General features: G+C 45.7%; 1 protein-coding gene across 6 annotated transcripts in view; it reads left to right on the forward strand.

Moving 5' to 3' along the window:
- PSD3 (pleckstrin and Sec7 domain containing 3) overlaps nt 1–22498 on the forward strand; it is a 112481-nt gene that overhangs the window by 8736 nt on the left and 81247 nt on the right. For all 6 annotated transcript variants that reach the window (XR_011736635.1, XR_011736636.1, XR_011736637.1 and 3 more), the window contains exons 2-4: nt 2865–2973; nt 16702–17752; nt 19170–19562. Coding sequence is in view for 3 of the 6 variants with exons in the window: in XM_065861722.2 (XP_065717794.1) it covers nt 2865–2973; nt 16702–17752; nt 19170–19562 (1553 nt within the window). In the remaining 3 variants the exon portion in view is untranslated. The remainder of the gene's footprint in view (nt 1–2864; nt 2974–16701; nt 17753–19169; nt 19563–22498) is intronic.

Raw genomic sequence — 22498 nt, forward strand, 5'->3', positions numbered from 1 at the left:
CTGAGGGAAGCAATTATGAAATGAGCTGACCCGGATGCACATTTCTTTGCCCTTGAGATAAGGGAGAAGGCTTAAGCAGGAGTTTTATATCCCTTCCAATCTTTCTTGTATTTAATCCTTGCTAATGCAGCTTGGAAGGTACCATGAATGTTTGTTCAGTCCTTCTCTGGGCTCCCGGTTTTGGGGTTTGCGGCATGATGACATCTACAAGGTTTGTGTGAATGGCAGATTGAAAGAATAAAAGGAATGCACATAAACTCTTTTGGTTTTATGTTTTGTTGTTGTGTTGCTTGGTTTTTGTTTTTGTTTTTTTCCCCTGTCTCTAAGGAAGGACAACAGGAAAGCAATAGTCTTAAGAGCCAGCTCTGACCTCATAGCATCTTCATTCTCTCCACCTCTTGCTTTCTCTTTTTAATCTCTCTTGTTTGGATGAAATACCGTACTTATCCTTAAGCCTGGATCTCGATTCTCTGATGTGCTTTACCTTTACACATCCTTATAATGCTCTGACAACCTAAACAAATGTTAGGTTTGGCTGTTCCCATGCAGAAGCCAGTATCTGTAATTCTCATCAGCGGTGCTGAGCCCTTCTGAAAATCAAGTTATTCCTTTCAAGATGCCAAGACAATGGTCTTGTAGTCTGTGCTTAGGCACCTAACTCTGATAAATGCTGCCCTGTACACTGAAAAAACATTAATTTAACCATCAATTTCTGCCTGTTACTGGATGATGGAGAGGGTGGTGAGAACTGCACTCTTCTTCATTGCTTTATGGTAATGTACAGGCAAATAGAGACCCTTGGGTAGTGTGTTTGCTGGCCAGGAAGCCCAGTGCAGCAGATTGTCTGTGAAGCCTCGAAGAGCAGGGCTGAGGGATGGAGATGCTATGTCCCATAGGCATGAAGATCAGAAATTCCTGACTTTTCAGGAACTGGACTACTCCATTCATTTTATTTTCCATTTCATTAGTCTGTGAGTGGGATTTGGCACCAGCTAGTTGTTTAGCCATCCTGTCCTTTTGCATCCATCTGAGTAGGCTGAATTTTTTTCTGGGTGCATAAGCTACTCCTGTACAGGCTGTTGCAGACAGAGCCTTCTCTTGTGTGCTCTGGGTCCAGCTGTTCCTTTTCCAGGTCTTCCTGACCCACTTCTTGTGAATGAATGCAGCCCTGTGAAAGCAGGGGAGATACGGTGGCTTTTTCTCGACTTGTTTCATTGTGCTCATGATAGTCATCTTTGTGCTAGAAAGCCTTTAATCTGTTTCATCACATTTTTCCTGAAGTATATGGTAGTAGCAGGTCTGTCAAAGTAGCCTTGGAGCCCTAGTGATGAATAATTGGACCTGGGAACAGTAAATAAATATATCCAAGATGCCTGTGTAAGATCTACTGCCCACCTGTCACAGAGGTGTGTTGGGCTAAATCCTGCAGAACTGTTGCAGTCCAGAAAGGTGGGAGAAGAAATGGGTGTAAAAGGCCATGAAAACCTGGGACAAAACAGTTCTAGGGCATGGGGCAAATAGTTATTGGTCAACATGCTCTTGGAAAAAAAATGTAATTGTTGGAAAGCTGGCCTTGGAGGAATGTATGCATTTGTAATTCCATCCATGTCTGATTAAAGAGCCTTGACCAAGAGTACCTGTGAATTGTGTTTCCTGTACTTTGAATTTCTGTTTGTAGCTGATGCTTACCCTCAAGTATTTGGTGGAAGTGCATAAAAGTTGTTATTGTCCTGGAGGGCTGAATGTTCCATCTGGCTTCTATTTTTTTGAAGAGTATTTTCGTAAGCTAAGGCCTTTGCCAGTGTCAACCATGCAATGACTTGCTATGCCGTAACAATTGGCTGCCTCAAACATAGGGTACGAATGTAAAGGTCACTGAAGAATTTATAGAGTTAATGATTTATTTTATCTGTCACTTCATACAGAAGAATTACGGGCTCCGTCTTGCCCAGCTGGGGAGAATCTTAATGCCGACTGCAGACAGTTTTTGCACTACAGCTTATTGCTGCTGTGTGCTTTACCATGGAGATTCGATTTGTCCTCACCTGTTCAGAAAATTAATTTTAATCTTAGTACTGCAGCCTTTCTCGTCTCTGAGAAACTCGACCTTTACTGTCTCAAACTGCTTCTAATGAGTAGGAAGCAGTAGGAAGGTGATGGTAGCACCAGACCTGGTGGCACTGGAACGCTTGATCTGTCCATCTGTTCCCCCAGATGCTCCTTGCTAGCTGGAGAGACCAGTCTGTGCCCTCTCCCTGCCTCCTGGCCATGGAAGCAGGTTTGACTTGTGTAGTATGGTCACAAAAACAGGTTGGGCTATTGTCCTGATTTAGATGCTGGTGGTTGGGCATGTGCTGCCCAAGAGGGACCCTCAGACAGCACTTTTCACATGTTTGCATACCTTATTGTCCTTTTTCCATGCCTCCTTGCTCCTGCCTTTCTCCGCTCCAGTCTCCTCCCTGCCCCATTTATGGTTTTTGCATGGGTCTTGGTTTTGTGACATCAAAACTCAAGTTTGCTATTTCTGTTACTATTTCCTAGGCATTTTTAACCCTAACTGGTATGACTGAGATGGCTGCCCAGGGCTACTGGCCTTGCAGCGGGTAGGCCAGCTAAAGATGTGAGAGGTTGGTTGCTCTGACATCACTGCCTAATACTGAAATGCTTTGGTTTGAAGACAGAGAGGTGAGCTTTTCACAAGCACACTGAATTGTCCCATGTCTGCTCTGGTTGATCTTGGTGGTGACAGAGTTAAATGAACACTTTGAAAATCCCAACTGACAGCCCACCTTCAAGGATTTCATGTTCCTACAGCTGTTTATTCACTAAAAAGTAGATAAGCTTTTTTAATTTTGACTTCACAGGCAGGAGCACTTGTGCGGGATAACGATGTATCGGCTCATGCCCAGACTGTTGCTAAGGCCAAATATGAATTTTTATTTGGTTTGGCAGAAGAGAAGCCTTCAGAAATGGGTAAGTGCTATTTATTACTATTGTTTACAAAAAAAAAAAAAAAAAAAAAATCTCTTAAGCCACTGATGAAAGTTTTGCAGAAGATGCTCCCTAATGACCCCACAAGGGCTCACTCACTGGGCTATGCTGTCCTTCTCTGGACCACAGTGCAGGTACCAGACCAAAGGAGCCTGCTGGTTTGGTTCCACAAAATGACAGCAGTTCCCTGTCTTATGGCCCCACCTTTCTCTTGGGCTCTTCTGGGCCACCTTGATGTGACAGTGGCAAGTTGTGTGCTGGAGACATGTTGGTGGGGAAGTCTCAGGATTTCTTTGCAGCAGAGCAAGTTCAGCCATGTGTTCTGCAATTGCATGTGGCAAAACATGGTCACTTCTGCCTAGACGTCCTTACAGGAGCACCCTTCATGGTCTGCCTTCTGCTCTTCCTAGAGCTAGAATTAGATAAGGTTTTAATTTGGATACTTGAGATGGTACCTGAACTGCACCATCCTCTAGTTAGTAATTCGAGAAATCCCGGTGCAGTATCTAATGCTATGCCTATGGATTATTCTTGTTTCTGTTATTTTCTTGTAAATGCAAAGTGTCTTCTACCTTTTCACAGCCCAAGCTTAGAAGAAAAGAAATGTAGTTACTATACCTGTTACTCTTGCCTCGTTGTAGTTATCAACAATCCTTCTTGTCTTTGCAAAAGTATTTTAGTCAGGCCGTTTTCTTTACACCCTGATCCTTTCTAATTGCAAACTTTCTGGAATGTCACTTTTAATTAAAGAAGACTCCCTTCTTGCCAGTGAAGAGCTGCACTTTGTACAGAAACAAGCAAACAAGCTGTGTAGGCTTCTCCAGTTCAGTAAGGAAAAAAAAAAAAAGGCAGAACTGAATGAACTGAAGTCTGGAAAGTATGTTTCTCCCTGGATTTTCTGAAGTTTGGTCTTCCACTTGGGAAGTCCTAATTGCAAAGTGAAGCAGAATAAAACCAAAACAACCAAAATGTCCTCATTTAGGAATTTTTAAAACTTTCACAAATAGCCACAAAATGTGTACCGTGCTTTACACGAATCATTATGACCTCTTTGCTTGTTTAGAAAGACATAGTATGAGAGCGCTGTCAGCAAGCATTAGTACATTTCTGGAGATTGGTGTTAAATAAAGTATTCTGTGTCTAATAAATCCAAGTGGATCTATTGTTATTACTAACCAAAACAATTATCAAATATGACGGGTATTCTGAGCTGAGTACTGAGCCCTAAAATAAAGGCCAGCAAAGAGTAAGCCAGATTTATTGGCTTATGTGTGTACTTTTCTGTATTTTTCCTGTGCTACTTCTTGCTTTGTTTTTGAATCTCTGGTACTTTATTAACCGGAAACTACCATTAGGGGCTAACAACTAGTAAGATGAGAGTGACTTCAAGGGAGAGTTTGCAAATATTTAATGGTGGTTAACATATAACATTTGTGAATTGCACCTGAAAACTGGGTGACATGGTGACTACCCAGACTGGCTTCATGCTGTCACAGACACATGCATCCTCCTCTTCCTCCTCTTCCAGGAAGATATTTGAGCGATATAGATAAATGAGAGTGGTATTGTCCTAGATATTTTTCTTCTTCAAATGAGCAGGTTTTGACTGCTTATTAACTAGAGATGAATGAGGACAGGGTGACTGAGGGCATAGTAATACAAACCCAGTGCTCTGTGCACCAAATCCTGGCATCCTTTGATTTGACATACGTCAAATATGCCATGACATACATTTTGGGAAGTGGCTGTTCCTGCAAATCCCTCTATCCTTCTCTGTGTTAGATGGGAAGGAAGAAACACCACGAAAAAAATCTAAACAGACCTGCTACTTTCTAAAGTTGCCTTTAAAAGGAAGAAGATGTGGTTTTTGTAGGTCAAAGTGTGGATGACTTCAAGCAAATGAGTGATGGGGCCAGGGCCAGGAGAAGTGCTGCTGTTTAACTTTGATCAAGAGAACAGCTTGTCACCACAGGCAGTAAAGCTGAACTTTAATTTATCTATCCCAGAGCAGTTACAGAATCACAGAGTGGTTTGGGTCATAGGGGACCTCTGAGATCATCTAATCCAACCCACCTGCTAAAGCAGGTTCACCCAGAGCAGATTGCACAGGAACGTGTCCATGCAGATTTTGAATGTCTCCAGAGAAGGAGACTTCACAACCTCTCTGGGCAGCCTGTTCCAGTGCTCTGGCACCCTCAAGGTAAAGAAGTTTCTCCTCATGTTCAGAAGGAACCTCCTGTGCTTCAGTCTGTGCCTGTTGCCCCTCATCCTATTGTTGGGCACCACTGAAAAGAGTCTGGTCCCATCATCTTGACATCCACCCTTGAGATATTTATAAGCATTGATAAAATCCCCTCCCAGCCTTCTTAAGGCTGAACAGACCCAGCTCTCTAGGTCTTTCCTCATAAGAAAGATACTCTAGGCCCCTAATAATCTCCATAGCCCTCTGCTGGACTCCCTCCAGTAATTCCTTGTCTTTCTTATGCTGGGGAGCCCAGAACTGAACTCCAGATGTGGCCTCACCAGGGCAGAGTAGAGCCAGAGGATAACCTCCCTTGGCCTGCTGGTCACACTTTTCCTAATGGACTCCAGGATACCGCTGGCCTTCTTGGCCACAAGGGCACATTGTTGATTCATGGTCAACCTGTTGTCAACCAGAACTCCCAAGTCCTTCTCTGCAACGCTGCTTTCCAGCAGGTCAGGCCCTAACCTGTACTGGTGCCTGGGGTTATTCCTCCCCAGGTACAGGACCCCACACTTGCCCTTGTTGAACTTCATTATGTTCTTCTCTGCCCAGTCCTCCAGCCTGTCCAGACCTCCCTGAATGGCAGCTCACCCACTACTTGGCTGGCCTCAGAAACTGAGAATGTAACATGTAAGATGCTGAATGGCTTAATTACTTCTGCCTGCCAGTCTATCCTTTTCCTTTTGACCACAGCCATATTACTGAAGCCCTGCTGGATGCTGTTGACGATACAAATTTTTTAATTGAGTAGTAAAATACTTGCATCGGGTAAGCCAGTTCACAAAGAAAGAAGAATGTATCAAATGCTTCCGTCTACCTAGATGGGAGATGGCTGCCGTGCTGATTTTTACCTTCCAGGTTGAAGCTTGTGGTCATTTTCACAAGTGGGGAGAGAAAAAAAAAAGTTAGATGGCTGTAGAAGAGAAGTTAGATCAATTATATTCAAATACTAATAAAGGTGCCACATTAGAAACAATTCCTCCTCATTTCTTTCCTTTGCTGCCCTCAGCGTGGTTTTATTTGCAATATTTGTGATGTACACATGTGCTCTCTTCCTCACTGTGTGATGCCTCGTGTCTGGCTCCTCTCCTCCCTCCTCTGTTGCCCATCCTTCTGCCTTGGATACATCAGTTGGAGCAGAAGCAGGTCCAGGCCCCCAGGACTCTCATAGCATCATGCAAGGGCTGGGGGCCACACATCTCCCTACAGACCCCTGCTCATGGCGCTGGGGGAGTGCAGAGGATGCACCACATGCCGTCATGGGCCCCTGTGCCACCTGGCTGACTTCCTCGGCAAAACCACAGCCTTCTGCCTTCCAGGAAAAGAAAATGTTTTTTAAAAACTAAAGTTGGCTAGGTTGCATGAGACATCTTCTCAGCCTCATTGACATAAAGGGCACTTGTTGTACATGGAAATGTACCCTCTTCTGGAACTTGGTGTGGAAACAGTGATCTCTATTCAGCAGCCTTATCTTTAGGCTTGGGCATGCTACACAGTGCTGAGTTTTTTGACTTTGCGGTTAATACAGATAAGTACCAAAAAAAAAAAAGTCCTGACTATATGACTTAGTCCTGAAAAGTGTTTCCTTAGGGAAAAAAGAAGGGGAGGCTACAAAATAATTGCTTAAGTACACATGGAAGACAAGTACCCCATAATTCCTGCTATATAGGAAAATAAATCCAAGATAGTTGTAAGGAAGAAAAAGAGCTTCTTACGACTCATAAATGGTCTTGCTTTTAGTAGGAGAAAGCTTTCACCCCCTCCTGTGTAACAGAGGGTTTAATCTCATCCTTCACAAAAAAAGCCCTGTACAAATAGTTCCTGGGTTTATATGCAAATCTGGTCTTTCCCAACAGCTCCTGCAAGAAGCTTGTTTTTGAATTCCTGGTGAAATAAATAGCTTTCTGGAAAGCCTGTCACTTGCTATTTTGTGTACAGTGAGGTGTCATGAGGCAACTGAGCTCATTTAACAGCTTGGTGCTGCCAAAAGAGATGGTCCCAGTCACACTGCTGCAGATTGTCTCAGGCTAGTTCTTGTGCTTATCTGTTTTCTTAGCAAGCTCAAGCCATCAAAAACTGAGTAACAAAAAAAAAAACCAAAACAATGCCAAAGGAACTATTCTAATAAGATGATTTATTTTCTTGTGGCAACTTGTGATGAATCACCTATGCAAGGGGTCAAACAGTGCCAGAGCTGACACATGAAAGAAAAAGAAATGCATGCTTTAACCCATGCAACGTAACCATTCCTGAACCTGAATCATGGAAAGGGTTGCTTTTGCTGCAGAATTAATTTGTTTCAGGAGCAAAGGAAGAACAAAATGGCTGCTTTTTTTTTGTACAAGCAAACCCTTTTCGTGATCCTATGATGCTGATTTAAACATCCTTAAGAAAATTACCCGAGTAACTTTCTGTAAAATGAGCATCACTAACTTACTAGGTTGGCCTTTGCTCTTCTGCCTCAATTGCTTTCTCTGTGTCACTTTAAGACACGTGTGTCCAGCTCTGCTGCCTCTTCCTTACATTGCATGGATGTGGCATCTTCCTGATTTTCCCTCTGAAAAGTAGCCTCAGACAACAGTCCCTCACATGTTGCATTGTTCTCGTACTAGACCAGATTGCTGACTGTAGTCTTGTCCAGTGCTTCAACCACATTGCTTTCCATTTTGATGCACCACCCTTTGTCATATTTTCATGTCTTACTCTTTCCATCTCCAGGCAATCCTGAAAGTCTGGGCTCCCTGGCCTGGTATCGTCCTCTGCAGCTCTGCTTTCCTGAAAAGGTGCAAAACTGCATTTGCTGAGGGTTAAATGACTGCCTGGTTTTCACATTCATGATACTTAATTACGGTGGACAGAGATTGTGAGGATAGGTACATCAGATGTGCATTTAAGAGTATATCCTGCAAAATTTCCCAGGGACATGTGCAGGGCCAGGATCTGGAAAGCTCAGACCTGTGGTGCCCCCACACACTTAATTAAATTCCATCATCCTGTACGTGACTCTGTCAGCTTTATGTTGTTGTTTCTAGTGTCGAACTGCATTTTCTGACATACCGAAGACCCACAGGAGTCTTTAAATAGTACTGTGTAATCAAGACATTTTCCCTGATATTTGGTGTTGCTGGTTAGCAATGATGCAAAGAGAAGGTTAACTTTTAAAAATTAAGTCTCCAGAGGTACTGTATTAAAAGGTACTTTTCTTGTTAAGTTTGAGCATTCTAAGAAGTGATTACCTCTCATGCAGCAGCACGTTGACTGACACTGCTGAATGCTCCTCTTTCACTCCAACACAGAGTAAACCAGATGATACTGAACTACTGCTTGGATGCTCTGAGGAGCAGCAAGATCTCAATATCGGTGTCAGAAGAGTTCATCTAACTTTGCATGTGGAAAAATTAATGCTAGTGAAGGAGGAGAGACTGCATTGTGGTCTGGATCTCGGCTGTGTGAGGTGGAGCTGTCTTGCTGTCTCTCCCTTTGAATTTCTGAGTCCCAGGGCTGGGCAAAACTGGGGCATGGTCTGGAGCCGTCAGGTGTGGTGTGATTGATGTCTGGGTTTCTAGTCCCAAGGAAAAGAAAACTAAAGGAGCAACGAGGCATTATGCTAAGTCCCTTTCTTCACAGGAGGAAATTGGATGTCTTGTGACCTGCATTTGAAAGCTGGATAGTTCAAGTTTTCATAACCTGCTGCTGCAGGGAGGAGATGATTACCACATCCTCAACTTGGTAAACAACAGAGTTGTTGGAAGGCCAGGGTTTAGTACAAATAATCGTTAAAACATGGACTGTTTGTTTATTGTTTTTAAAGGGTGCAGAATTAAGCTCTCAGAAGTTAGGAAATGCCAGAGTTATGGCAGTAAATACCTCCCTGTCTGTGGGCTGTTGGTCAAAGCCAAGAGCTGTGCTGACGTGAGCGCACAAATATTTAGGGGCCTGGTGATTCTGGGAGCCCATCAGTGGTCTCTGGCCATCTCCGATGCTCTAAGCATACGTGGCACAGGCAGAGCTCACCTGAAGCTATCAGTGTTCAGAAACACTTCCCCAGAGGCGGTCAGGCCCTTCCCTTCCGTTGGGCAGATAAAAAATGATGCATCCAGGTCAGTGGGCACAACAGAAGAGGCTCAGCCAGCTGAATGGGCTGGCTGTAGGTGGTTATGGTGGGGCACTGCTTCATTTTTGCTTGTTGTCACTGTGGGCTTCGCTCCTCTGCTCTTCTTGGCATCAGCCCCATCACCTGCGGAGATGGGCAGCACAAGCCCTCCATCGTGCTGTAGCTTTGATTCATCTCTGAAGCTTTCTGAAGGAGAAGATGCATGTTATCCTGCTGCTGACAATGGCTTGATAATGAACATGGAGAATGTATTTAATTAAAGTTATGTGGGTAGATGTAGCTCTGGCCTGGTGTGACACTGTAAAAAGTGTAACACAGGGTACAGCAAGTATTTTTCCTGTTCTCAGTTCACTTAACAAGTGCCTTCTGCTCTGGACCCCCGCGTTGTATATTTAACTCTGTCCAGCTTCCTGAGGAAGGGGATCTCATTCACTGTGCAAGCTTGCTGAAAAGCTACCGTGCAATGTCCTGCTGTGCCTTTAGCAGCAAATACTTGGACCCTAGGAGACGCACATGTCCCTCTGTGCCCTATTTTTGTTCTAGCTGGGTGTGTAACAATATCCAGCTTTTGGGGTCCTTTGAGGACTGCCTAGCAAGCTTTCTTTTAGCCTGGCAAATTGGTCCTGAGCCCTGAAATACAGTAAAGGACATTATTTTTTGTGGGTGTGCCTAGTTTCCTCAGAGGCTACTACTAAGATCCAGAGTTTCTGAGATCTGTGAATAGTAGTGTGGGGTTTTTTTAAGCCATTGTTACTTGCTCAAAGTCTGGTGATATATTTTTTTTCTGAAGAGATAGTTCTATTTGAAGGACTTCAGAGGTTTTTAAAAAGATTCTTTAAAAATACAATATTTAAAATATGTAACATTAAGTACAAGTGGATTCTGAGAGGCTGGACAGAGTTTGTAGACACTGTGAGTGTCAAAGCAGCTGCGGGCTGTCACTGCTCCACAAGTTCGCTCTTTCAGGTGAAGGATTCTAGGGAACTTTTAAAGTAATTCTTGCTATCACTGTGTATATCTGCGCTTAGAAAATCACCTGTTAGCTGCTTCCTTTCTAAATCATAGCAATGGAAAAATAGAAAATTTCAGGTTCTTTTTGGATCTGTCTTTGGAATTTTGTGTTGAAGTCTTTTCCAAACATAACTCTTAAACCAAAACTTGAGATTTTCACAGCCACGTCACTCGGGGTGAGGCTTTAAAGAAGAAAATTGTAAGGCTCACCCACACTTTTACATAAAGATGAGGAGCCCAGATACTCCCTTTGTATTCCCTCCTGGTCCTGCTCATGCTAGCAGCTGTTTTGCTCTACCCTTTCGCTTTTCACGGAATGACTCTTGGGACCGAGCTATCTCACGGACCATCTGTGGCCCATACAGCCATTTGTAGTGGATAATCCCTCACACTAAACCCTTCCAGCACATGCTGCATGTTAGTTTTGGACTGTGTCCTGTTCTGAGCTCACTGGAGGCCTGTGAGCTCCTGCGGCAAGGTGCCATCCTTCCTGCAGTCAGAGGAAAGGTGTGGGTCTCTCTGGAGGACCTTAGTTCAGTGTGGCTGGTGTTACACAAGTGCTCCCAAGTTCTGGTTACCACTGGAAAATAGTTAAAATCTTAGGCAACCGGGTCACAGCATGGCTTACTAAAGGCTTTCCATCAGGAACAGGGTTAGAAGCTTTGCAATTTTATAAAACTTTCCCCTCCTCCAACAGACACGCAGCGACTCAGGTATTTTACATGTTGTTTTGGTCATTGCTGTCTTAATGCTCAGGATTTACATTCTTAACCTAGCAGCTTTTATCACACTCTGTTTTAAAAGCCATGAAAACTCAGGCATCACATTACCACGTGATTCCAGCGACTGGGACTTGGCTAGCAGAAAGACTCATGACGAATTCACCCAGTATGGGCATAGTTGTCTGGTGGCAGACTGAAAGTTCTCCTAACACAGCCTCTAGTTGCCCAAAAACACCAGAATTTATGGAACTATGCAAGAATAGTGGCGAGGAGTACTTCTCTCATAACCTCTTCCAGTGTGCAACAAGCCACGGGTGCAGGATTTGCTGAGCAACACTCTGCCCCTAGGTGCTTGCAGGGGGATTATTTTCTTCCCCGAACCAGTCGGCTTAATTTCAGGGTAATTCCGAGTTGCTGGCTGCCACGCCATGCCTGGCTGTTCAAGTGTTCAAGAATGGTGTGAGGCACACACTGCCCGTGCATGCTGCTGGGTCTGTGTTAAACCTCCTGCTGAGCAGCTGGGACCCCCTCTAGTTGTCCCTTTTTCGTGTGAGGGCTCTCAGCCAACAGAGTCACTTTTTCTGTGTAAGCTCTGCCATATCTCTGGTCCCCTTCACTTTCCCTGCGTGTTTGCTAAGGCAGCAGAGGCATTAAACCAGGGCTTATTTTCTGGGCAAGACTCCCCTATCTCTTCCCTCTGCTACCCTGGCCTTCACTCAGCTTCCCCGTTTCTACCAACTTTTTTTTTTTTGCATAATGCCAGTGTAACTTTGCAGGGTTGAAGGCCTGGCTCCACTCCCCCAGGCAAACGAACTGCACAGAAGCCTGGAGCAGCTGCAAGCTGCAGAAAACCATGCGCCCAGTCCGACGCGGATGTTTGCAATCCAGTTACAAAAGCGTGGTGCTTGCATTATGCTAATCCCCTGGCTTTGGCTAATGAAGGATGTCTGCTGCCCAGACAGGACCTATTGTGGCATGGACAATTACATCATTTGGAAAAATGGCTGCTGCACAAGGCTGCCAGTAACTGTGCAGCATCCCTCCCCTCCTATTGGGGGAGGCCACTTTGCCTTGCTGTGTGCAGGCACTGCTTTATAAATTGGAGTAGTTTTAGGTACCACAGAAGCTGTAACCTGAGGGAGTGCAGGACAAGGAGACACGTATGAACCCCCTCTTTGACAGGCTGCAATAATGATATAATGCCGTAAGTCCTGTGATTTGTTCGTTAAGATCTGTCACCTAGAGATTCACTTCCTCTTAACACATGCTTTTTTTTTTTTTCACTTGGCCTAATTTACCTTTTACAATTAAAGGCAAGAAATGCTGGTACCAAGAAAGCATAACTGGTGTGATGCTGCATGCAGGGTCACCCACGTGCTGCGGAGAAATAAAATGCAAGACTGGGCTACTTTGTGAAACCTTCCCGTTCAGTGATGCTGAAACGCCATCAGGTGCCCCATGCTCTGAAACCAGCACACGACTCTCAGCATTGCCATTCTGTTTCTTCCCTCATGGATGCGGTTATAATAAACGGCAGCTAAGCACAGACGTCTCCCTGGCATACTGTCAGCCAGCCTTGCTGGAGGAAATTTTTCTTCCCCCCTGCAAGTTGCCAAGGTGGACTCCTTAGCTCCTGCGATAGACTGAACGAGACTGCAGTTCCCCCATCAGTTTCATAATACTCAGAAAGCATCCATTTACATCATTGTGTGCAGTGCAGGGCAGCAGCTGCCAGGAAATTTGAAACTATTTTGATTCCAGTTGACTAGAACAGCAGCAATTGAATTAGCTGGTATCGCTATAGATAAACTGATGATCTGTGCATTTTATTTCTTTGACCAATGGGTAACTGCTGGAGCTACAGTAACCTCTGTGAGTAAGGAGACTGTTCAAGCAAATATATCTAATTTCTTGAGCTAGCTAATATATATATATATATATATATATACTGTATAGAGAGAGACACTCACACCATTTTTTGTAAAATGTACCTGTAAACAAAATGTCTGTCTATGCTTGTAACTTGTGTTTTTCTTCCTAGAATTTCCTTTTGTTATGCTGTAGACAAGCTTGGTTGACATGGAATGGTTATTTATCTATGAAATATATCTGTGCCTGATTTAAGTAATGAATTCTTTCAACATCTAGTCATCAGAAAGGCTGCCAACTGCTGTTAGGTTATATTTGCCCGGTCTCAGTTTTCTAGCCACTCACCCCCTTTCTATTTTATCTTTTTCTGTCTCCATTTTCCGTTTAATTTATTTTTCTTTATTGAAAGAAGCCACCTTCAATGCAAAGTAGAAATTGGTGTTACCTGAGAGTGTGTGTCCTTTGTTTGTTTGGTGATGAGTATTTTTTTTCCCTGCTCATCTTCAGTGCAGTCCTTAAATTTTGTTGTTGCCTTTCTAGCCTTGTTTGTAATGCAGTCATGTTGGGGGATGGGGTTGGACAGGATATGCCAGTAACTGCAGCAAGACATGGTGCTGTGGTGGTGGATGGGATTAAGGGAGGAGTTTCCCTTAAAGAGCTAAAGCTCCTCTAAGCTCTGGTACCTGAAGTAGCTCTCTGAGCAAAGGGAAGGCTTTGCAGCTTCTAGAGCAGGAGGCAGTTGTTGGTAGTTTACCCCAAGGAGTGGAGACCTTGGCAGTCACATGCGTGGTGGTACCTAATATAATGGGGACAGACTGCTGCTTTGGTGCCATGTGTGAATCTTTTTTAATCAGGCAGGGAATTAGGCAATGTTCCTGCAGGATACTGTGAAAGCAAGAATCCTGCTGACTTGTGTTTGCGTGTGGAGCAGCAGCAGTCCTTCCAGACAAGAGCACTGGAGAAAGGGCTTTAAATTTATACTGTGAAGGTGCTCGTCTTTTGCCCAGGTGAAACACGGCTTGCAAGTGTGTCAGAGAGGAGTACCTGTGCGTGCGCTCCCTCCTCCCGCACATCTCTCTGTGCCCGTATATGTGTGTATGTGCTCTGTATGTGTACCTTTTCTGGAGTCTGCTGGGCTTGCCGGTGGGTAAAGTTTGCTTGGGATGAAGTTCAGGAGGAGAAGTAAATCAGAAGTATGCTTACCAGTGTCAGCAGAAGCCATTGGAGGCAGATGGGCATGCACAGCAATGTAGTGTATTTAGCATTCACCACCAGAAATAAGACCAGCTCTGTTTCCCTCATGTGGGTTCAGAAGCTAAGACAGCAATTAGCAGAGACGAGCCTGGCCTCTTGGCAGAGTCTGTGTGCAGTGCCTTGTCAGCGCTTGGCCTCCAGCGCATGTTGGCTGCATCCCAGCCCCTTGGGGGACCAGGCTGGTGGTGCTCCAAGCTTCCTTCCAACGAGGAAGGGTGCGTGAGTTGGAGGGAGGCACAGGAGGTCCCAGCTCCTGGGGCACTGTGCATTGCCTTCCTTTGGGATGCAGCCAGAGCGTGTGGCCCAGGCAGTGGCATGGCCAAGTGCTGCCCCGTGGTGCTAGGGCAATTGGGCGATCCCAGCTGGGGCACCTCCCACTTGCAGATCTGCAAGTGAGAGTTGCTATGGGTGGAACTGTGTCCAGCAAGAAGGGTTTATATTGGCATCTATAGTGACAGGCTCCCTATTTTCAGTTCTCTCTTAAAAAGTCCCATTCTGAACTCATGCTGAGAGAGCAGCGAGCACTAATGCTACTGCATTGAGAGCAGACCAGGGCTGCAGGGTGGCGAGCTGTGGCCTTTTGCTGGCTTGGACTGGTCCTGGGACAGGTGTAGGGACGTTGCAGGCACATAAGCACGATTATCATACGTGAGTCTGTCCTGGCTGAAGTGTCTCCCTATAGCAGCCTGGCACCAGTGCCATGAAGTGGGTGGAATTGGGATACACCCAAGCACTGCATGGCAGAATTGTGTGCACAAGTGGCTGTTTTCTGAGGCTTTGGACACTTCGAACAAGCACCGTGGCTGGAAATGTGCGGAGAGGGACCTCACTCTTTTTCAGACTCTCTTTGTGCACCCATACCTGTGTCTTGGAAACTCTACTATGAAGGCAGGCTGGTGATGCAGAACAGGGCAGGGCATCTATGCTTCTCCCTGCTCCCTGGGACCTTGCAGCAGAGAAAAGGTCCATGCTCTGTCAAGTCCCTGTTCTCAACAGCAGCCAGATAGTCTATGTGAAACCTGACCTACTGAAGTTTTATCATGAAGTGATTAAGTCAGCAGCACGGAGATGTGTGGATAACCTGCTGGGGAAGAGACTGTGGTTTGGTATGACCTGAGTCTGTTACTTTGATCCTGCACCACACACAGCATGTGGTATTTGCCCTGTGGCTAAATATACTGGATGGTGAGCTGGCATATGTGAGCTGCTGCTCGTCTTTACAAACCGCTGGCAGATAGATGGCCACATTAGTGCAGTGCTGAGCTTGCGTCAAATTATCCTCCCTGTCACCTTGAACTCAGCCTGTCATTAACCATGGCTTCATGGCTGCCTCCTCAGAAATGGCTTGTGGCCAGCCTGCTTGGTGCAGAGATGAGGGTTGGTTTGCAACACAGAACCTCAAGATGTACCTTGAGTGGGGCAAAGCATCCAAATGCAAGTTGGTATCTGGTTTCAGAGCTGTTGCCCCTGATGTCTTTCAGAGTAGGTGTTTGGATTTGTGCCCCTTGTTGTTTGTTTTAAAGCACTTTTATACTCCAGGCCATTTTTTTTTTCAGAAGGGTACAGCGAATGGAGCTGTTGCTGTTTCGGTTAGTGTTTTTTTGTTTGTTTGTTTGTTTTCCCGAAAGCTCAGTTCCTCCTTGGAGTGTAATATAAGGTGGCCAAGTATCTGTAGTTGTGTCATCCATGAGGTCCTTCTGAGGATAGCTGATTCTCTGTTACCCCTCAACAATGGGAGCCACTGAGGACAGCTGGTTCTCTGTTACCCCACAACAATGAGAGCCACTGGGTGCTTGGTGCTTAGAAAATAAGGCCATCTGTTTTCACCCCTGCTTTGTTTACATCAGTTAGAAAAGCAGCACAAGGGGAGGGGTAGCAAGCTTTTTGTGCAGTGGTGAATTTGCTGCAACAGAAAATGTGAACTGCTCAGTATGTGTACACCACTGCAACTCAACTTTCAGTTACCTGAGTTGTTAAAGGAAGAGGGTAGTGCTGGCAGAAAGTTGAATTGCTCATTTATTGCTTTGTAATTTAACTATTTGGTTTTGTCAAGGCTGTGGAATATACGGGGTGTGGCTGGTTATCTTCCCAGTGTTTCAGCTTTAAAAGTGAAAATGACCTAAAACCATTTTTTAGAAATAAAACCGAGATGCATGGTGCATGCTGAAAATGGATGTCAGACCTCTGAATATCTGCTTTCTTCAGCCTTTGTGCCTTGCTTGTGGCCTCATGGGCCACTGGGACCCTTTCAGAAGTGTAGCAGACATTTCTGGCAGTGCACGCTCCCAAAGTAAGGCTGCCTAAAAACTCCTATGTAAAAGGACCAGCTCTGGATAACTGCAGTGGGAGAGCATGCAGAAATGAGTTAAACGAAACGGTATCTTCCCTGCAGGGGAGAGGATAGTTACTATGTTAAGAGAGGGCTAGGAAAGGAGACCAAGCTTTTTGCTTGTGCACATGATAGATAAACCCACGCTCTCTTTTTTTCTTTGCAGGTAGTGGCCATGGAGGCAGCACTTTGCTCCCTCATACCATCATCAATGAATTTCCAGAGTATGGCACTGTAGAGCCAAGTGGAGACGTGCCGAGGGCTTCATTGCCACACCAGGCAGAGCCTGTGACATGCAGCCCTGAAAGATGGGACAGTCACTCCTGCGCACCCAGCAGGCCCCTTCCTCAGCGCGTGGCTCCTGCAGACAATTCGAGACTGGACACTGAGGCAGCAGAGCTGCACATCCCTGGAGAAGGTAACCTGCCAGAGATTATGAAAATCTCCCAACGGCTGAAAGCAATAAAGACGCAAGGGGAAGAAAATACTTCTCTTGATTCAGAGACGCAAATGGAAAAAAAGATTGTTACTGGCAGCCAAAATGTGCAGGCAGCCAGAGAACCAGTTTCAGCAGGCCAAGAAAAACCCTCAGACATGCCTCTTCCACCTGAACGAACAACTGAGGAAAAAATGCATTTGATCGTGGAGAAAAATCTGGCTGCAATATGGACTGAAGAAAAGCAGTCTGAGTCCTTGCAAGCCGTCCGTAATAAAGCCGAGGAGGACCACGCAGTACAGGAGACAAGCTGTCATAGACCATCTGTGACAAACCTGGAAGCAGCCAGCAGAGTGGAAGGGTGGGCGCATTTTGAGGAGTTTTCAGCATACAGTCAAGGCAAAATGCAAATGGGTCCTGAGAGGAGGCTCTCTAAAGAGGCAGCTGTGAGCAAACATGTAGAATTTCAAGGGGTGGAGATTTTATGGCTGCAAAAAGCCGAGGAGCAGAAAAGAAAGAAGCACTCACTGCTGGAGTCTGTGTCTGTGGAGAGGAAGGTATTCCCCAAAACATCCAGGCACCCTGCATCACCAATGGTCTCCCCAGGCTTGGTCTCCTTGCCAGACAGCGCTTGGAGCGAGGTCTGTGAGGACCCGAGGCTGGGACCCACTGCCTCTGGAGCTACTCCTCTGGAGCTGCTTGGTGAAAGTGGGGAGGGTGAAGCTTTTGTGAAGGACAAGAAGAACCACGGCGAGGAGGAGATGCCCAGAGGCCAGGGCAGGTGAGGTGGTGCTGGGGCGTGTGGGGGCACAGGGGACAGGTGGGGTTTCTCTCATCCCAAGCACGTGGTATGTGCCTACTCTTTAGGACCTAATAACAAACAATGAATGTTTTTCTGCTGCCTGTGGTGTCGTGGCAATGGTAGCAGTTCATGCCTGGTGGTGACTACTGCGTGAAGTTGGGAGTGAACCCCATCCGCACAACCTTGCTGAAGTTCGAAATCCATCTGAGCTTTGGAAATGTAAAGATGTCTCTTGCTGCTTGCAGAGTAATGGCTGTGTGATGAAGCATCTCTAGTAGGTGTAGTTGGAATCCCAACATGGCATGTAATTAAATACAGTCAGCATGCAGGCCTGGCCATATGAGCCTGGCCAGATTTTCTGGTTTCAGGCAGAGTTTGTGCAAGAATGGTGCAAGCACCTCTCAGAGGTCAAATAATAAAGATGTTTTACCCAAGGCTTTGTATGTTATAAGAGAGTAAATGCTGTGGTGTGCTTTCTATATTATCTATATATCTGTGTTTATGTCATTTCACCTATATATATTGCAAAAATTGTGCACCGCTTTTCACAAGAGCATCCGATTTTGCTGAGTTTCCTTTCCTGATGTACATTTGTAACAAAGCAAAGGGTCCCATCACTGTGCTCTGAGCAAACCATGCCAGCTCTGACCTGGCAGGGTGTTTGCTGCTGAAACAACAGGATCTCAGCAAGGGAGCCTCTGCACCTCAGGATCCACAGAATTTCCCTTTGGCTAACATACGGGATCGCTCGCGTGGGCAGTCCCGATGCCTGGCACATGCCGTGAGAAACCCTGTAGTATTTGGGGCAGCAGAGAAGAAAACTTGTTGCAGGCAGATGCTACGGCTTCCCCTGTACATTCGCAAGCAGGCCTAGTCTTCCCCCTTCAAATCTGGTTCTCCTGGCTCCAGGTTTTCAATTGCATTTATTTCCCCTTGTGTTCTGGAAATATTTCCTCCAGCCTTTCACTGGAGAAGCCAGCCCTAGGACTGCAGGACCAGCAGTCTGTCCTCCGGGAGCAGAGGCCCCATCTGGGTGCACGCCTCTGACCTGTGCAGCCTCTATCATGGTACTAGCAAAGACCTTATGCACTTGTGTGTGCTCTTCTCTGTTGCACATAAGCAGCTGATGTTATCATCTCTTAGGCAGTATTAGGCTTTCCCTTGCCCGCCTTCTTTTACCCAGAAGATGGTTTATTTTTATGTCTCCAGAGAAGGAGATGGTGCCAGACATGAACTCCAGTGGTGCAAGGAGAAACTAGCATTTTACCTGCAGTGTCCTCTCCTGCACAAAGCCGCATTAACTTTTCTGTTCGCAAATGTGGAAGGCGAGGAGGTTCACCCGCAGGTCTAAACCTTGCCCCTCAGCTGAAACAAGCTCTTTCTGATTAATTTCCAGGATGATGGAGGAGGGGGAAGCAGCCATGGGAGGATACGAAGATGTCCTTGGACAGAGGCACTCTGATGTCTCCACTGATCTGTACAGCTCACAGTTCGAAAACATCCTGGACAATGCATCTTTATACTACAGTGCGGAGTCGCTGGAGACGTTGTACTCAGAGCCCGATAGCTACTTCAGTTTTGAGATGCCTCTCACTCCCATGATCCAGCAGCGCATGAAGGAGGGCAGCCAGTTCTTAGATCAGACATCAGCCTCAGGGCAGCCAGATGTCCTGCAGCTTCGCCCTGATGCGGAGGTGAAGGGCTGTGGTGAAGGCATCACCAATGGCTTAAGGGATGTCAGCGAAACGCTCTTCAAAGGAAATGTTACAGAAGTCCCTCGTTTGGAAAGGTAAAAGCAGTGGGTGAGCTTTCTGTGTGCCTGCTGATATTTCCCAGTGTGTGTTTACTTCAGCAGACTTGGAGAATGTAGTTTTGCCTGTTTCGACACTGCATATTTTCTACATAGAATAATTCCCAGTGTAACGGAGTGAGCTGCAAGAGAGAAGTGAGCCATCCAAACCTGCCATTCACTAGAAAAGTGCAAATTTACTTTATGAAGGTTTTGTGGGTGATAACTTGTGTTGATAAAGGGCTGACTGGTATTGTCGCATTTCTGGGACCTGGAGGAGTTAGTTACTTGTTACAGGTGAACCTTGTTCATCTTCAGTTATACTTGGATTTGGTGGCAGCAATTTGAAGAACAAGAACACCCTGTGTACCTGGCCAAGTTGTCCAAATGCAGTTCATGATTTGGATGTTACAGGTATGTCTCTGGGCATAGCTTTTCCTCTTTCCAGGTCAGTTGGAATTTTACTGATAACTTCAGCCAGGACAAGGTTTTACTTCCACTGCATTCACAAGATTAGAGACTGCTAGCTCCTTCTTTCATTTTTGCACTAGTTGCTGATTGAGAGAGGACAGAGTGTTGCAAAAATGTTAATAATTTCCATTTAAGTAGAGATAAGAAAACCTATTAAGAAAAAAGTCGTGTGAGAAGTAAAAACTAGCCTAAGTGGTCAGAAAATACCATGTAATTGTGGAAACCATGAGCCTCATTGTGTGTTGTTAGAGAGGGTGAGGAGAGAGAAAGGCAACAACAGGCTAAGTTAGGGGATCAAGACAAAAGCAGTAATCTGTGGAAGGGTGAGGGACCTAATGAGTGAAAGATGTGCATCAGATATCCATCCTCCAGGGACAGGACATTATCTGAGAGTCCTTAGACTGTTCCCCTAGATGGGACTAGTCTAGTCTGAGCTTTCCTGGGAGGCAGTGGTAGGAGGTCTTTTATCTGTTTTATTACTTTTGCACTAGTGTGAAATAAGTCTTCTGAGCAGAAGTACTTTTCCTAACTTCATGAATTAAGGAAGGTGTTCCCTTAAACGAACAGGGAGAAAGACTTAGCAATTTGGAATATTTTTTCTGTCAATCCTACTGGAAAAAAGGTGTTTAAATATTGTATGACCCAGAGCTGCTTTGTGCCTGTAGTCAGTAAGTGACTGCTGATCTGCTACAACCAGTACAGAGCCAAAAACTGAGGTCAGTCCTGACACTTGTGTCTCCGTACTTGTATTGAAACCAGAGATTGCCTTAGGACTGGACACTGGAGGACAGGTAGTACATAGAGAACCAGATATGGTTACCCTGTAGTTGCAGCTTCTAGTATCTAGAAACTACTGTCAAGTAAGGCCCACATGAGCTCATCAGGAAGACAAGGTGTGCTTAGATAATGCTCAAAGACACATTAGGTGCCTGCTTAGTATGAATTTCATTAAGAATTAAGTTGGTTTTAATTTGCAGCTATAGTGATAAACCAACAGAGGATTTTAAAATTCTTTAATTAAAAAAAAGAAGAAAGAAGTATCCCCAACATTGGATTTGTTAGGAAGCTCTGCTGTTGTAGGCTGCAGGGACCTGTTAGTAATGGGCCCCAAGGGCTCACTCTGTTAAGGTAGGCAGTGATAAAGAATGTTGCTGCAGCAGCACAGCCAGCCCAACAGGGTAGTCCTCTGGGCAATAAACTTATTAACCACTCCCCGCCATGATATTCCATTATCGTGTTGTATTACACGAGGGTACAGGTGACCGACAGATCATGTGTGCTATATTTTTGGAGCAAGTGTTGAATCACAGTGTTACAGTGTGTGGGTGAGGAGCTCTGTGTGCATGCTGGGGGCTGCATGGGATGTATTTGCAGAGGGATCAAGATGGTGTGCCACTGTGATGCTCAGGTGAACCAGAAATAACCACCTGGGCTGTGGGTACTATTTCTAAGAGTTTGCATGCATGGTTGTGTTGCCGGAAGCAATCCCAGACCTATTTTTTCAACTGAAATTCCACATGTACAATACACGTGTGGTAGCCACTGTGGCATCTTTGCACCTTCTGCTCCTAGTCTCTCGTTTCTATGGTGCCACAGCCCTGTGGTTGCATTGGGGCTGTAGTTTCCTACATGTAGCTCCTGCCTGGCACTGCAGAGCATCAAGGGCACCTGCCAAAATTGTCAAGCTCTCCTGGAGAGTGAGGTGGGGAAGGCAAGACCGCTGACCTGCCAGATGCAGGCAGGGCTGTCCAGGCCCACGGGGCAGCAGCTCTCCTGCCATTCCCCGTGAGACCGCTGTGGCGCTCTGTGCCTGCCCCAGGGCTGCTGGACCCCCTGGAGCCGCGGGCTGCCTCAGCTCGCGCAGCCCACCCTGTGAAGTCCCGGAAGGGTGGGTGCAGGCAGGAGAGCAGCTAGAGGACACCAGTCCTTTAGGGACGGAGGCAGGTGTGACGTCTCGCGTGTGAATAGTAGCAAGTGCAAAGAGAAGCAGGGGGATTTGGGAGCAAAGCAGTGCAATGTTGCAGTGCATGTGACACCCATTTTCCAGAAACTGTGCTGCCAGCCCAAGCAAACAAAAATTAAAACTAAGACTTAGTGCTATGGTATTTTGGTGACATGAAAAATGTGTGGGAAAGTGTGTGTGGAGAGAGTATACTTCCAAGTACAAGCTCTAATTTATGGGGGAAAAGAGTGAAATACTGGCAGTTCTTCATGGTCCAGTACAAAAGTGGAGATGGATGTGAGAGCAAGGAGTTAATGGTTTACACCTGTAAATTGTAAGCTGGGTGCCAGTTAGGAAAGGGGGAGAAGGTGCTCCCCATGGCTGTGCTCTCCTGCTAGGAGGTAGCTGATCAGCACCGCACCGTTTGCATCCCTCTGGAGGGATCCTGATCATAACTGACATGCAGGCCCTAGGTGGCGTGAGGCTTTAATGCATAATGGCAAGGAAATCTAATCATGTAATG

This window comes from Patagioenas fasciata, chromosome Z (genome assembly GCF_037038585.1).
Source record: "Patagioenas fasciata isolate bPatFas1 chromosome Z, bPatFas1.hap1, whole genome shotgun sequence".
NCBI classification, from domain to species: Eukaryota; Metazoa; Chordata; class Aves; order Columbiformes; family Columbidae; genus Patagioenas; species Patagioenas fasciata.